Source organism: Alligator mississippiensis, chromosome 12 (assembly GCF_030867095.1).
Source record: "Alligator mississippiensis isolate rAllMis1 chromosome 12, rAllMis1, whole genome shotgun sequence".
NCBI classification, from domain to species: Eukaryota; Metazoa; Chordata; order Crocodylia; family Alligatoridae; genus Alligator; species Alligator mississippiensis.
Window position 1 is genome coordinate 32,424,969 of NC_081835.1, and position 15,983 is coordinate 32,440,951.

At 40.0% G+C, this 15,983-nt stretch overlaps 1 protein-coding gene across 5 annotated transcripts in view; it reads left to right on the forward strand.

The window, feature by feature from the left end:
* VGLL4 (vestigial like family member 4) overlaps positions 1-15,374 on the forward strand; it is a 166,354-nt gene extending 150,980 nt beyond the window's left edge. For all 5 annotated transcript variants that reach the window (XM_019495727.2, XM_014601191.3, XM_006275500.4 and 2 more), the window contains 3 exons: positions 4,633-4,855; positions 8,975-9,098; positions 12,555-15,374. In XM_019495727.2, the coding sequence (XP_019351272.1) occupies positions 4,633-4,855; positions 8,975-9,098; positions 12,555-12,823 (616 nt within the window). In that variant the 3' untranslated portion in view covers positions 12,824-15,374. The remainder of the gene's footprint in view (positions 1-4,632; positions 4,856-8,974; positions 9,099-12,554) is intronic.
* The last annotated feature ends 609 nt before the right edge of the window (positions 15,375-15,983 follow it).

The window sequence follows — 15,983 nt, forward strand, 5'->3', positions numbered from 1 at the left end:
ACTTCAAAATGTAGAAGACTATGGAGGTCTAAATTGTGCCCATATTACCTAAATATTGCCTTTCTAATATGTAGTTATAAAAAGCATTGTAGTGCAACAGAAAGGATGAGCCACCTATATAACATAAATGATATAGATAAATGATAACTATTTATCATTGGTTTCCTTACATTTGAAAGCTTTGAGTCAAATTCTGCCTGTTTTGCTCACTATATTAGTTTTGCTGTCTTCAGTATTAACACAGTGTTAACTTCACTGTTAATACAGTGTTAACACTGTACAGTAGGTAATGACTCATTTTGAATAAGGTATACAGAGTTTAACTCAATCTCTGTATAGACCTAATCTGTTTTCTACAGTGTGTTTTAATTTATTTCATGTCCATTGTTCTGGTTAACTCACTACAGTTACTTTTTGAACCCAAAAGTCCATACATTTAGACTTCAGTGTTCATGCTTAAAGAAATAACAGAGGATAACAGTTTGTGCATGTAATAAATATGTTCAGTACTGTATTATAAGAGTAGGTTATTGTACTTTTAAATATAGAAACTGCTGTGCTTCCATGAAGTCACACATTCATATTTGTCATTAGCTCAGTCCAATGCAATCCAAAACTACATTTTTTTGAGTGCTGGTATTACACACTAAGCTGACTACATGCTGCAAAGTGATCCTGGCAGACAGAAGGAGCCCTAAATCTTTTAGCATGCTTGGATTTCACAACCGGTGCTCAAATTATTTAAGGAAAGTGTGAATTCTTGTGGTGTTCTTTATAAATATTTTTCTAACATAATTTACAATGCAAAGTAGCACTGGACACACTGGAAAATGTATTCTTACAGACTTGTGCTTCTGCACTGGGCCACGCTCATAACATTTCAATCTAGAAGTCTAATGTTACAAATGCCAACAGTGCATTTGGTCTATGCAGAGAAAGTTCCATCTCCCAGGGCGTGGGGAATGCTAAGAGCTTGAGGACTGGAGCCTTTTGTGCACTACTGCTCTGCAGTGCCTGATCCTCTGCTTATGTGAGGGCCCTGAACGGTGTATATTCCAAGTCACTGCAACCCTAACCTGTATCAAGGCTTAAGTGGCACTGAGTCATAGAGCAGCAACAGGGTCCCCACAATACTATATCCACATGCAGCTCGGGTAGAGGAAAGAATGGTCGTCTCATCAGAAATCTCATTCTCCTGTGGAAAAAGTACAATGGCTTTTCAACAAAACTAGACACTATAAATAACACCTTGCTTCATAAATGTGTATGTTCAGTCTAGATACAGAACAGACAGCTTAGAAAATATTTTAATTTCTTATCACATTTTCCCTATGGTTCTACTGTCCTGATTATACTTCTGATCTCTCTCTCTTTCTCTCTCTCCTCCTCCTCCCCTCCCCCCCCACCTGCCATGTGCATATTTTAAATGTATTAAAATTAGGAAGGAGCATACATGTGTGAACAAAAAAGGTTGTGGTGGTAGAGTACATGAGTATAAATGCATGTGTAGTTTGGATTCTAAATAATATAGAGAAGACCACATCAAGTTATGAAATAGCCATATCAAAATTAAAATATATTATTAAAAATTAGTTGAAAATTACTTGTTTCTTTATCTATATTTTTAGCATAGCAGGTCACTTAACTGAAACAAATTAGTTATCTTTCAATGTTACGTTTTTAGTTCTCTAGCATTTTCTGTAAGTAGTTCCTCTAATCTCCAATTTAAATTTCCTCTGAGAATTTATTAATGACAGTCTTAATGTTGTTATAGTCCAGTTTAACTGCCTGCCGCAACAAAAGTATCAAACTCTGAGCAGCAGAGCTGTCATCAGTCCTGGCTCCGTTCACACATAGCACTCTTGTCTACTTCAGCACTTCTCTTGTTTTGTTTCCAGTCCTCTAGGGTTTCTGGGAGTTGCTATCCAAACTGCCGTCAGCACGGTTCTGTAGGATGGCTCCCCTTGTCATTACAGTACATCAGCCATCGTGTTTTCTTATGTCCCTTTGCTATAAATTTTGATGATTAACGATACAAATATTTTTTGTCAATCTGTGATTGTGAGGTGAACTCACTGTTTAGTGACATTTACCGATAAAAATTGAATCCTGCCAAGCCTGTAAATAGATTTCATACATTTTGTAGACATTAGGGGCTCAAAGGGACTTCACAAGATCATCAAGTCCAGCTCCCCTGCCATAGGCAGGAAGTCTGCTGGAGTCAAATGATCCCAGCAAGATAAGCATCCAAACACCTTTTGAAAGAGTCCAGAGTAGGAGCTTGCACCATCTTTGGGGGCGGAATCTGTTCCAGACCCTGGACGCTCGGACTGTAAAGAAGTTTTTCCTTATGTCTAGTCTAAATCGGCCTTCCAGAAGTTTGTGGCCATTAGACCTTGTTATCCCTTGGGGAGCCCTGTTGAACAACTGTTCTCCCAGATCCTGGTGCACCCCCCTTAGATACTTATAGGTTGCCACCAAGTCCCCCCTGAGCCTTCTCTAGGCTGAAGAGTCCCATGTCCCTCAGCCTCTCCTCATGAGGCTTACTCTCTTGGCCTTTGTTCATGTGAGTGGCTGTCCTTTAGACTCTCTCAAGCTTATCCACGTCTCTCCTGAAGTGCGGGGCCCAAAACTGGATGCAGTACTCCAACTGTGGCCTCGCTAAGGCCAAGTAGAGTGGGAGGATGACATCCCTGGTTTTGCTTGAAATGCATTGGTGGATGCATGCCAGAGTTTGGTTTACTTTGCCAGCCACAGCATCGCATTGGTGGCTCATTCATTTTGTGGTCAAACAAGACCCCCAAGTCTCTTTTGGTTGTGGTGCTAGCAAGCATAGCACTGCTGAGCTGATAAGTATGATGCTGGTTTTTCCTCCCAAGGTGGAGCACCCTGCACTTTTAGGTTTTGGTCCGCCCACCTTGCCTTCCGTTAGCCTGTTGCTGATGGAACTTTTCATAATTTTCTGCAGGATCTTTCCAGGGGGATGGATGTCAGACTGATTGGCCTGTAACTGGCCTGTAATTTCCTGGATCTTCCTTTCTTAAAGATTGGGACCACGTTGGCTCTTTTCCAGTCCTCTGGTACCTCTCCCAAGCACCATGAGTCCTCATATATCTTAGTCATAGGCCGTGCTATGATGTCTGCCAGCTCCTTCAGGACTCTCCGGTGCATTCTGTCCAGGCCTGTGGACTTATGGATGTCTAGCCTCTCAAGGTGTTCCCTCACTTGATCTATATCAATTGTGTAGCATCTCCCACCCCCTGGATGCTTTGTAATACAATACAATAACTTTGTATTTTCCAGTTGTTGTTTTCCTTTCCATGTGAGCTGTACCAGACCTGTATTTATTTATTAGGGTGACATGCTGCCTGTCTCAAATGTGCAGTGACATCTTAACTGAGTGGCAATTTAAATGCTGAATAATATTGTATACATCTTTTTTTTTTTAACAATTTTAGCATTATAGAAGTTGTTCTCTCTTCACACCAGCATTATTGTAAAGTCAGTCCTGTATCATGATGGAGTGAGCTAAGGATGGGAAAACTACTTAAATGGATTTCCTTAATGGCTATCCAAACTGAGTATTTGGCAGCCTTATTCTCTATGTTCTGCTCTTACTCATACTGCCTTTTGCTGCTTTTTCACAAAGCCATGCATCTCTTTCATTCCTGACACACAAGATGAACTAAGCATGACACACCACTACCGCATTATCATGCTGGGGCTTGATACTACTTAAACAATACTGGGATTTTCAAGATTGCCAATCAAATAAATGTTTGGACATATCTGTGATTATAACCTATTGCATTCAGCAGTTTAAGAGGAGTAGAATTATTTGTCCCATCTCTTGAAGGTTTTGACTGTTTACTTGGTGTGTGAAAAAATCTGATATAGCTCTCTTAAATATAGTTTAAAAGGAAAAAAAAAAAAGCAATATCATTTTAACAGCAAAAGAAATGGTGAGTGTATCTATTCAGGTTTACTGTTCATCAGTAGACTGAAATTCATCTTTTAAGGGAAATTCATCTGGGGGTGAAAGAGAGTGCATGTATTTGAGACCAAAAAACCCCCACAGTGTATTCTATTGTTTCACTTGTTTCATGTAAGCTTTTTTCCTTTGGTAGACTACTACTGATTTTTACTAGTGTCACCTGGTGTCTTTTAGTCTGAACACATTCTTCTAAGACTAGCACAGTTTAGAAAAAAGCACTACTATTACTAGGGCAGAATAAGCTTTTCGGTATTCTAAATTGGGACATTTCTGCCCTTAACAAAGCATGGTCAGGACAGGATGATTCAACACTTAATGCCTTTAGATGAATATCTAAAAAAATTCTAATGAAAAATGAGACAGGATGTTAGCTGACTGGTTGGAAGCATAAATCACTTGCATATAAAAGCACGTGTTTGGAGGGAAATGGTTGGACAGACAGGGAATAATACATTGTTGATCTTTCCATACCTTTTCTTTCAGAATGAAGGAGCATGCCATATCCCGTAGTGTTTTTCAGAAGGCCTCTACCTTGTAAATCCTATTTCCGTTGTTATAGGACAGCCAGGCCCTTCTTCAGAGTTTTGTCACCTGGTGGTAAAATAACTGTCTGGCTTTTTTTCTTTTTTACTTAATAGAAACAAGACTGCTAATGGGGATTATCGGAAGGAGCACAGAGAAAGGAGTCGCAGCCCAATAGAACGGGCTGCTGCACCAACAATGAGCCTTCATGCCAATCACATGTATGCCTCAATCCCAAGCCTGACCATGGATCAACCTCTAGCACTGACCAAAAATAGCATGGATGCAACCCGAACAGTCGGCATCACGCCCACGCTGACTTCTCTGGAACGGCAGCAGGTACTTGGCTTCTAGATTGACAAGAGACTCTAGTGCTTGTAGGAAGCCTTGCTGTACACACACTGATGACTTCCCAGACATAAACAGAATATGTGGTGAATGACAATAGGTAGGCGAAAAAATTATTCAGGCAAAACCTATTATTTATTTAGTTTCACAGTTTTTTTAAAGATACGGAGCTATCGTGTTTCAGTGCGTTTCATGCAGAAAATTGGCCAGCTGTTTTGAAGTATAAGTCCTCCTAAACTCATACCTCAATAACTCACCTATTTTATGTTTTGATCAGCTAGTTAATGTGTATGTTTAAATTAGAAATGCAAGGTTGCTGAAACACCTGGTTCACTTTGCCCCAGATGCAGTTTAGCAGGGCCCCAATAGATTGCAGCTGGTGACATCTCACAGGTACAAGGACAGTTAGCCATACTTTTTTATCTTTGAAAATCTCTCACCCTGCTACTGAACAGGGAGTATGTTCTATCATTGTTTCTTTTATAAAACAGTACCAAACAGTACTGAAGGGGTCTTCTTTCTCTATAATAGTTTCACTTTCCAACCCAAATGAAGGAGATAGCATAAGGCAAGATCTTAAGCAGTGGTATAGCCCTGCTGGTATGATGTTGTAGTGGGACTTTTTCCCCATGTGGTGTGCAGCGTCCACTTCATTTAAACAATCCCTACAGTTCTGCAGAAAGGCGGTTTGTATTGCATGCTAAATAATCCTCCAGGATCCTATAGATATCAAACATTCTGTTCCTTTTCAGAACTGAAGAGGATGAAAAGTCAGGGTTTTTTGTTTGGGCAGCAACATACTAGAGGTTGCAGCAAGCTTCCGTGTGGGAAGTTCAGCTGAGATACACACGCAGACACCTCTTCCTTCCTTACCATGGTTGACTGCAAAGAGGTGGAGGCATCTTTCAGATAGGGGAAAATTTCCATTTGTCATATTTTCCAAGGGTTTTCCCAATATAGCTTGCAAATAAGCTTTCAGATAGATCAGCAAAGTATGCCAATGGCTAGAATATTGTTTTTTCCCTCAACCTCTTTTAAGGTTCAGCAGTACAGTCCTTTGCCTACAGCTCTTGTGTATATGTCCAACCGAGGCATATAGCTTTTTTCGCTTTTATCTGAGTAGAAATGACCAATTTACCCTCAGATTGCTGCTATCTTGCTATTGTTCCATACACAACAGTTCTTTTCTGCCTCTCAACAGTTTTTTCAGTGATGAGAGGAAGAGGAAGAGACAGCCTTCCATTTGACAACATACGTACTCTTTAATAGTACTGCTGCTGTTTCTCAGCTTGCCACGCTGCTGGGTTTGTTTTGGAAAGTGGTTGTACTGGACTCTGACCTTAGCCAGCTTTTTCTTCTTTTTTTTTTGTGGTTATCTTTGATGTATTGAGCTGGGTTGCAGTTTAGTTTCTTAAGGAAATAAGATGGTGAAGTGAGACCTTGCTGAGATAATAGTACAGAAATCAAGTAGGACTAATAATGTATATGGAAAACTGGAAGCTCTAAAGTGATTGTACCTTAGGTTGAAACCTGTCTTAATATTCTACATAAAGTGTATCTGCTGCTGTTTCCAAAGAGGAGTTGTAGGAAAAAACACTGGGTTTGGACTAGTGCACTGGTGATTCAGCAATTATAGTCACTGTTACTAAATTATTTGTAGCCTCTCCTGTATTTGCACAATGTGGAAGAAGCCTAGACAGTGTTAATGCAGACCTGAGGAGGGCACTTTTTGTCCCAAAGCTTGTATACTATCATTCCCAACTATACATTTGGTTCAGTAGAGGATATCACCAAAAAAACCCTTGCTGCTTACACATTTCCTGGACCACTGTGACAAAAACATTCCAATCCTACTAATGTTAATAGACATTCTTGTGAAGTCCAAAAAATGATGCAAAAAGGAAATTCATCCTTCTATTGTATGCCTGAGTAGCCATAGATAAGTGTGTGTATATGTATAAAATAAATATTTTTGGAGAAACACACCTGGGGCCAGGTAAAGCCAATAGTGTACAGGCAGTCCTCGGACTTATGACACAATTGGTTCCTGAAAACCGCATGTTAAGTCAAAACGTTGCAACTCGGAACCAATTTTCTCATAAGAAACAATGTTATAAATGGGGGGGTTGGTTCCTGAATGAAGGCCTGATACCCTATTTTCACCAAAAATACCCCAGAATTTTGTACTCAATAAATTACGGATGAGTAATATAGCTACATGAATGTATTTATATTGTAATTAACATTCATATTGATATGGAAGAACTTCTTTGAGGTGACTTTGCTGGACTTTTTGAAGGGCTCTTGGTTGGACTTTTTGAAGGGTTCTTGGCTGGAGTCTTCTTGGGAGTCTTGGCTGCAGATTTTTTCTGGAGTCTTGTCTGCTTTCTTAAAGAAAGTGTCCAAGGAAGTTTGGACAGATGTTCTCCAGGGAGATGAGCGATGGAGCAAACTTCCTTGCTGGCGTGGCATTGCATTGGAACAAGTGTTGTAAAGTTGAAACTGACATCATAAAGTTGAAACAGGGTGTCAGTTTATAAAACTTGTAAGTGCGAAACATTGCAACTCAAAACGTTGTAAGTCGAGGAATGCCTGTATTCATCTATGCAGCCGTGTAAAATGTCTGTAAAATTACATTTCTTACCCCTGTGCCTTGATGCAAAGTAATCAAGTAACTGGAACATTTTTCCATTTTGTTTACTTTAAGTACATTCGACTTTGCTACCACAGTAGTAAAATTCAAATGGTATTGTTGCCTATTGTATCTAGAAAAAATAATGCAAAAAATCCTATCCTACTTATTTTGCTTTATGTAGCTGACACTTGACTTAACAGCTTTGATCTTGCAAAGAAACAAAATCTCTGTTCAGTTTGCTTAGGCAGAGCTAATGCTGAACAATTCAAGCCCTTCCCTTCCCTTCCCTTCCCTTCCCTTCCCCTTTGTATTTTTCTGTTCCATTGACTTTGTGTTGAGGATAGATGATGTACTCTTTGCAGTTCACTGTGAAAACTTCACAGATGTTTGGCTGACTCTGGGCTCTTGTGTTAAAGTTGCAGATTCTTAGTGTTCATTTTATTTATCTATGACAAGATGAGATTTTCTCATTGTAAAAACATATATGAAAAGTTTTTAAATACTTTTGTATAAGTATATGGGTTTCATTAAGGCAGAAACCAGGATCAGTACTTTATGCAAGTTCCTATTTGTCATCTGATTATTAAGTGGAAAAAGTTATACTACCTTAGAATGTACCTGTTTAAAATCTATTATGGAAAGTTTAATGAAGGTACCTAGTGACAGAGTATTTTGGAAAAGATCACTTGTATTTGTAGGAATTGGAAAGAATGGCTCCAATATTGCTCAGGGTTTGGTTTTGTTTTTTGTTACCTTTCATATTTCATATCAATATGGAGAGTGTGGTTTGGTGGCCACAACACAGAGTTGACAATTCATCAGGCTGGGCAAGCAATTTTATGGGCACACTTTAAGTTCATGATAACTACTCAAAGCATGCTGTATTCATTTGGGGTTTGTGTGCGCAGAACTGAAAATCCATAATGCACTAAAATGAAAATAGTGCTTATAAAACCAAGACTTTCTTGATATGCATAATAAACATAGTAGCAGTCTGGAAAGAGAATACTTTGAGTCTTAAAATGGGTGAGAGCTGGTATAACCATGCTGTAAGGTGGTTAAAATGAGTAAACCTGCTGTAAAGGTTGCCAGGTCATTCCATAGAGCAATCATTTTTATATAGTAATTTTATTTTTATCAGAGGTGCAGGGGACCCAGTTTCATAAACAGTTTTCAAGTTCTATAACAAAAAACTGTACCCGCATTTTTATTTTAAGCTGTCAGTGCAAAGTACAGAGTGGGATTTGGCTGCTTGCAGTTTAATATACTGCACTGAATTAGACTGGGGATTACTGGCACTGAGAATTGCTTTTTTATCTTGTATGTAATGCAGTGTATTTGCTTGCAGCTGATAGAGAACCTGGTTAAATTTATTTCAGTTCACATATGCTGTTCAAGTGATTGTGTGATAAACAACTGCTGGTGTTTGTTTCAGTGACCCTGTTGAAAGACAGTTGTGTTCTTTTTCCTCACAGAACCGTCCATCTGTAATCACATGTGCCTCTGCAAACAACCGTAACTGTAATCTCTCACACTGCCCCATTGCCCACAGTGGCTGTGGTTCAGCGGTGCCAACAAGTTATAGAAGACCATCTAGCAGTAAGTTATGCTTCTACACTGTTTCCTTTTCAAGGCTTTGGGCTTGCATGGATTTATAGCCAGATTCCCCAAAGACAGTTAAAAACCGTCATTTTTGTTGGAAAAAATGGTATAGTTTGTCCTGCCTTGCTATTGTCTCAGAGCTTATGTAATGAATTGGCATTTCCACCTTAAATATAATAAGAGTAAAACTTTTATTGTGATCATTTTCCCCACAAAATTATTGGGCTCTGTTTGCTTTTGATTACTTTATCAAAATGAAAATAACTTTTCTTCTAACGGTCAGCAGAGCAGACTTATCCTGGGCTTCCAGGCAAACCTAAGAGTCTTTACAGTGGTCCAAAAACATATCTGACTAGAATTTCAGAAGTAGTTATTTGAGTTAGTATGAAATCAGGCAAGAAGGTAGGTTAGGGTAGCACCTTACAGACTAACTTGTTCAGAAAAAATCAGATGCCTACAAAAACATGCCTCTCCCAAATCAAAACAAATGCTACCAGGGTTTCCTAGTAGCAAAAAAACAAAGACAAAAAAAGCCCAGAAAAAAAAAGTGGTGTAGTGCATGCTACAATACCATGCAGTGGAACAAGCAGAGGCTTGGTCCTCCGAGGAGACACTGTGGGTGCCATCCAGAGCATCTCCTCTCCTCCATTTGTGCCCTGGCACACTTGGAGCTGGGAGGAGCTTGACAAGGGCAGTTTACCCAAAGCGAGACAGTCTCGCAACAAAGTGCACATGCGGGGGTGTGTGCTGAGACACAAAGTAGTGGCACAAAGTTGTACCTCTACTACTTGTGCCTCTGTAGGTGCACACCCCTGCACATCTGGATGTGGCCTGTGGTGCCACTTTTCCCTGCCTTCTGATTGGAACTTGGAGGAAAGTTGTATATATCTTAAGCATGGAACAAAATTCAGCTCGTTCTTTAGCTGTGTTTGATCTGCAGATCTAATGCATGAAAAACAGCAAAAACCAATCACGTTTTGTAATTAAATCTACATCGACAGGCCATTGTGCAAGCACAGAGTCCCATTATCGTGCTTACTTGTGTCTCTTGTCATTGCTTAATTAGGAAGGTTCTATTTTTACGTATTTATCAAAAAGCAGCAATGGAGTGGAAGCACTTTTTGATAATTTAAAAAAAAATTAAAACACCAGAGAAGAGAACAATAAGTAGGTAGTGATGTGTGTTTTCAATTTAAACAATAGCAAACCCAGCACCATAAAATCCCAAACTCCTTCTACCACTTCCTCTCATATTCTGAATGCTTTCCAGGATAGGGTTCTGTTTATAAAGCCATGCACCTTCATTGTAGAGTCATCTTTGCCCTCAGCCCACTCTGAGCTGTGCTGTTTTTCTTATCTTGGGTATGGTCCTTTACTTAATGCACCTTAGAAGATTTAGGCTTCTGCCTTGTTCGGAGGCCTTGGAATCCACAAGAAAGCAGGTTCCCTTCCAAGTTCTCATACTGGCTGCTCTGTCAAACTAAGTCTCTCACCCCATTCTCATTAATAAATTGAGCGACTGCAGCATTGATGCCTACACAGTTGGATGGGCCAGAAATTGGCTAATGCGGCGCACCCAGAGAGGGGTGGTGGACGGGTCGTACTCTACCTGGCGGGATGTGAATAGTGGGCTCGGACCTGGGGGCCTACACTGTTCAACATCTTCATCAGCGACTTGGACGAGGGGGTGGAAAACACGTTGTCCAAGTTTGCCAATGACACCAAGATGTGGGGAGAGGTAGGCACGCTCGAAGGGAGAGAGAGAGGCTGCAATTAGATTTAGACAGATTACAGAAGTGGGTGGATGGTAATAGGATGGGCTTCAATGTGGTAAGTGCAGGGTGCTGCACCTGGGGAGAAGGAATCTACAGCATACATACAAGTTGGGGAGCTCCCCCCTTGAGAGCACAGAGGCAGAAAGGGATCTTGGAGTCATTATTGACTCCAAGATGAACATGAACCGCCAATGCCAGACTGCAGCCAGCAAAGCCAACCGCACCTTGTCGTGCATCCAAAGATGCATCTCAAGCCGGTCCAGAGAGGTGATACTCCTCCTGTATGAGACATTGGTCCGGCCTCAACTGGAGTACTGCATCCAGTTCTGGGCACTGCACTTTAAGAAGGATGTGGCCTGCCTTGAGAAGATTCAGAGGAGGGCCACCCGCTTGGTTGGAGGGCAACAGGGCAGGCCCTATGAGGAGAGGCTATGGGAACTGAACCTGTTCAGCCTCAGCAAACGGAGGCTGAGGGGAGATTTGGTGGCTGCCTACAAACTTGTTAGGGGGAGATCAGCAGCAAATAGGAAGGGTCCTATTCCCCCCAGCAGCACCTGGGGCAACAAGGAATAATGGCCAGAAGCTGCTGGAGAATAGGTTCGGGTTAGAGATCAGGAGGCACTATTTCACTGTTAGGGCGGCTAGGATCTGGAACCAACTTCCTAGGGAAGTGGTCCTCGCTCCTACCTTGGGTAAATTAAAAAAGAGGTTGGATGAACACCTGTCTGGGGTCATGTGATCCCAGCGTGTGCTCCGGCCAGTGGCGGGGGGGTCAAACTAGATGATCTATTTAGGTCCCTTCTGACCCCTAACTACTATGAAACTATGAAGTGGAGGGTGATTGCTATACTCCCACTTTGCAGATGGGTTGGAGCTTTCCTCCAGTACAGGTTTTAACTTTAATTCCAATTAGAATTTTTTGTTGAAAACTTGATACTTTCTTTCCCAGTGGTGCAAGCCTGTTCCCCATCGCATCACCGTCCAGAGCACAATCTTTCCATTCCCTCTTACAGCCTGTACACACGAGCAACACTTTCAAAATTACCTAAGTCTCGTGGAAAGGCAACAGGATTTGGGTTCCTTAGGCCTTGTCACACTGTTTAGTCAGACTGACAGTTTGCTTCCAATCCTGGCTTCTAGCAAAATGCAGAATCCCCTGAAAAAGTATTTTCATTGGAATCGCTGCCAGATTAAAGTTAAGCACTTCCAGAAAATGTTTTCTCTTCATTTCTTTGGGGTGTATCTATACTTGGCATACCATTTGCTTGAAAAGAACATAGTGAATCCTTTCAGTAGCAAGCAGGGACTCAGCAGGTTATAATGACATGGAATGGGAAACTGGCAGATTTTTAGGATGTTAAAAGTAAAACACCTTAGCATGTCATTTGCATAAACTTTGAAACAGCAAACACTTTGCAACATAATAAGAGAGAATTATTTTCAACTTTGACCTGCCTCTGTTGCAGTGGTTGGTATTACTAACATTACTAATCTCTCATTTATGGGTATTCACAGCCTCCCCTTTTCTAGAACAAAACAATGTGAAAAACCCAGGAGAAAAAAACAAACAGATCTAGATCAGCTGTAGGGTAACTGAAGGAAAGAGGACCCTGAAGCCTGTAGCACCTGGATTCTGCATTGAAATAATTGATTTTTCCTACCTGTTCTCCCCCTCTAGCTACCACTGCCTGTGATCCAGTGGTGGAAGAGCATTTCCGCAGAAGCCTTGGCAAGAATTACAAAGAGCCTGAGCCAGTGGCAAACTCTGTCTCCATCACAGGATCGGTTGATGACCACTTTGCCAAAGCACTTGGGGATACATGGCTTCAAATTAAAGCTGCAAAGGATGGAGTGTCTAGCAGTCCTGAGTCTGCTTCAAGGCGGGGCCAGTCTTCCCCTTCTTCCCACATGATCAATCACAATCACTCACCCTCTGTAGTCTCATGAAGGGAAGACCATCATGTTTGTGAATTTGCATGGTTTGACTGAGCTTTGAACAGTGCTTAACGAATAGTGTTGGGGAAGGAGAGATTAGTTTTCAACACATTTTTGTGTACTGACTTGGTATTTGTCAAGGGTGCCCTAAAGGCGATAGCAGGAACTATTTTATAAAGATTTGTCTGATGTAGTGCATCCTTTTTCCCTGCCTCGGTTACCAAAGAAACCTCTGATGAAAATCTGCTGCCCCTTTAAAATATATGCACGCTAATCCACAGAAAAGCCATTACACATAGTTGTTTGACCCAAATGTTTTTGCTTTTGTTAGCTTCTTGAGACTAGAATTTGTCTGGTTTGCTTTCATTGCCTTTTTCTTTCTTTCTGTGAAGTACTTTTGTATGTATATACTTGAAAAGAACTGTCATGTATGATTTGCACTATTGGAGGAGGACTAAAGTTGCATGGCAACTTTATGCAAGACGTTAATATTCTGAGGGCAAACTGCTGAAAAAAAGGTTTAAGGATGACATTTTTATCTGCTTGATTATTTTCTTAAAGCAAAACAGCTTTAGAAGGGGAAGTCTCATACAGGTTATAGGTCTTTCTCTCTTTAGACTTCAGGTGTTTAGTGCTTGCAACTGGACTGCATAATTTACAAAACACGGGCATTTAACTGTTTCCTAAACACTGCAGTTTGTTAGAATAGAGTTGAAGTTGGAGGGTTCAATAGTGCTTAAAGATGCATGTTTTACAAAAAAATAGCTGGTATCTATTAATGTATAGACAGTAAGAACCATAATACTTATTAGCTTTTCTTCAGAATTAGTTTATTTTTGTCAGTAACAGTCCTAGATATACTTACTGCTGGTACAGTTGTACTCTATGATATTTGTATTTGATATTCACTTTAGTAGCAGCCAGCAAAAAGAGGACAGCCTCAGGACGGCCTCAAATGAAGCAGTTTAGAAATATATGATGTGTGGTACAGGATGCTACAGCTTTGCGCATGACTGAGTAATCATTAATGTTGCAGCATTGTCTGCTTAACATGAAGTTGCTTTCTCAAACTTAAGTCTGTGTAATCCAATGATAGCTAGCTATGGAAACTGCTAACTTTAAATATCTTGGCTGGAAAACAGATGGTTATAGTTTGTGAAATATGATCTTTAATGTTTAAGCTTACTCAAACCTATGCCAAGGCAGCATACATTCCTCCATTAGAAAATGTTATACAGGTATTATCGCATTTATTATCATTTGCTATATTAATAGCTACTAACTAGAAATTAGGTAATAGAGGCAGGCATAAAAACACAGCTGTGTTTAATACTAAAGAGCTTCTCTTCTTTTTTTTGTTAAATATAACTACTCTTCCCCCCATACATTCCATCATCCCAGTACAGTTACAGCTAGATCTTTTTTATGCTGGGTTTACCTGAAAAGACTGGTTCAGTATGGAAAGTTATGACTAGTTGGAAAATGAACTACATGTGATGTATTATGGACTGTGTTACAGTATTGGGTCCATTGTGGCTTTTTTTTCCTTTTTTTTCCCTTTTTTATGTTAAGCTATTTAATTTGAAAAAGGCACAGGGTAGAAGAGATCAGGGGACTGGCTTGGACTCATGCAAAGGAGATGGCTGCTCAATTTTTCCATTAATTTTTTTTTAAAGCAAAAAAAGAAAAAAAACCCCTAAGGCCCCCAGTTTTACACATTTCACTACCATTTTACTGGGTAGTCAACGCTTAACTGCTTTGGCATTCAGTACCCTACACTTGGATTATTAAAAGAACACTTTTTTATATAGGTAACTTTAAGACCATCGTTACGCTGTGCGTAAAGAATGTACAGAGAAATTTGTAGGTATTTTTTGAGGAACAATTAATTTGTTAATGATATGTAGCTATTTAATTTTTCCCTTTCCTTTATTGTAATCATTCTTTTTTTTTTGTTTGGAGAAAAAAGTTGATCTTTTTTTTGTTGTAGATTTGTCTGTAATACAGTAAAAGTGCAGGAACACAGTTATTCTATGAGAACACTGCATTAGCATTAATAGCCACTAGTTTGTTATTGCTACAGGCTACTGAGCATTATAACAGTAAATACTAATACTGTAGATGGACTCTGTGGAAAATGTGACTCCTACGTTTCTTTGTAAACACAAGATAATATTTTTAAAGTTAATATGTTCAGTAATAGCTGTTTTACAAGGTCTCATTTACTTATCTGAGATAGGTAAATGGATTTGGGAGGCAATAAAGATTTAATGTGCTATGTCCAGTAGAACAAATACATTAAACACAACTAAGCCAAAGGGTTGGGGGAGGTAAAAGGAAAATCAACTAAACTCACTGTAATAACGCATAGTGAAGTTTCTTCACAGAGCCACGTTCTCTACAGTTCAGTTTAAAAGATTCTCTCCACATCTGTAAATCTGTAATATACCGTTCTTTTGTGGCCTTGTTTCACCTGGGGAAAAAAAAAAGGTTTGGCAGGCCATCTTTTTTTTTTGTACTTTAAAAGTAGCCTTAAAGAACAATAAAGTGCTCTTAAATCACAGTGTCCTTATCCTTCTTATTTATACCTTACTTCCTCTAAATCTCCCCAGCACAGGGCCCAGTTTACTGGGAGGGAAAACAGTGCCAGGTCACTCCCCATTTTCCCTGATCTTCTGTCCTCATGATGGTCTCTGCACTTGGAGACCAAGTAACTAATGGTAGCAGCCTCCATTCTAGTGCTTGTTTGTGAGGCAGAGCAGTTACTGGGTAATGCTTGACAAGGAATGGAGTCCACTGGAGCCATCAAAGAACCTTGTTGCTGCAGCAGAGGATCTGAAAATACCAACAGCTTTGGGAGCTCTCTCTGCTTCCAGTATGGGTAAAAATGCCATTGAAACATTGTTGGCAGAATTCCCATTGATCAAGTCATTGAAAGATCTTCCAGTATCCTTCCTAAGGAGGGTTAAAGCAGCTGTTCATGTTTCTAATACAGCCACTAAGCAGTTACAGCTTTGGGTGAAAGAAAATAGAGCTATTCATACGTTTCTGTACTGTTTGAACTATGAAACGATTGTCTTCATTCCTTTCCACTTTGTCCTATTCCTCATATTTGTGAAGTGTATTTGTTCTGTACAAAACTACCTCCATACACTTTCCATTGACAGCAGTT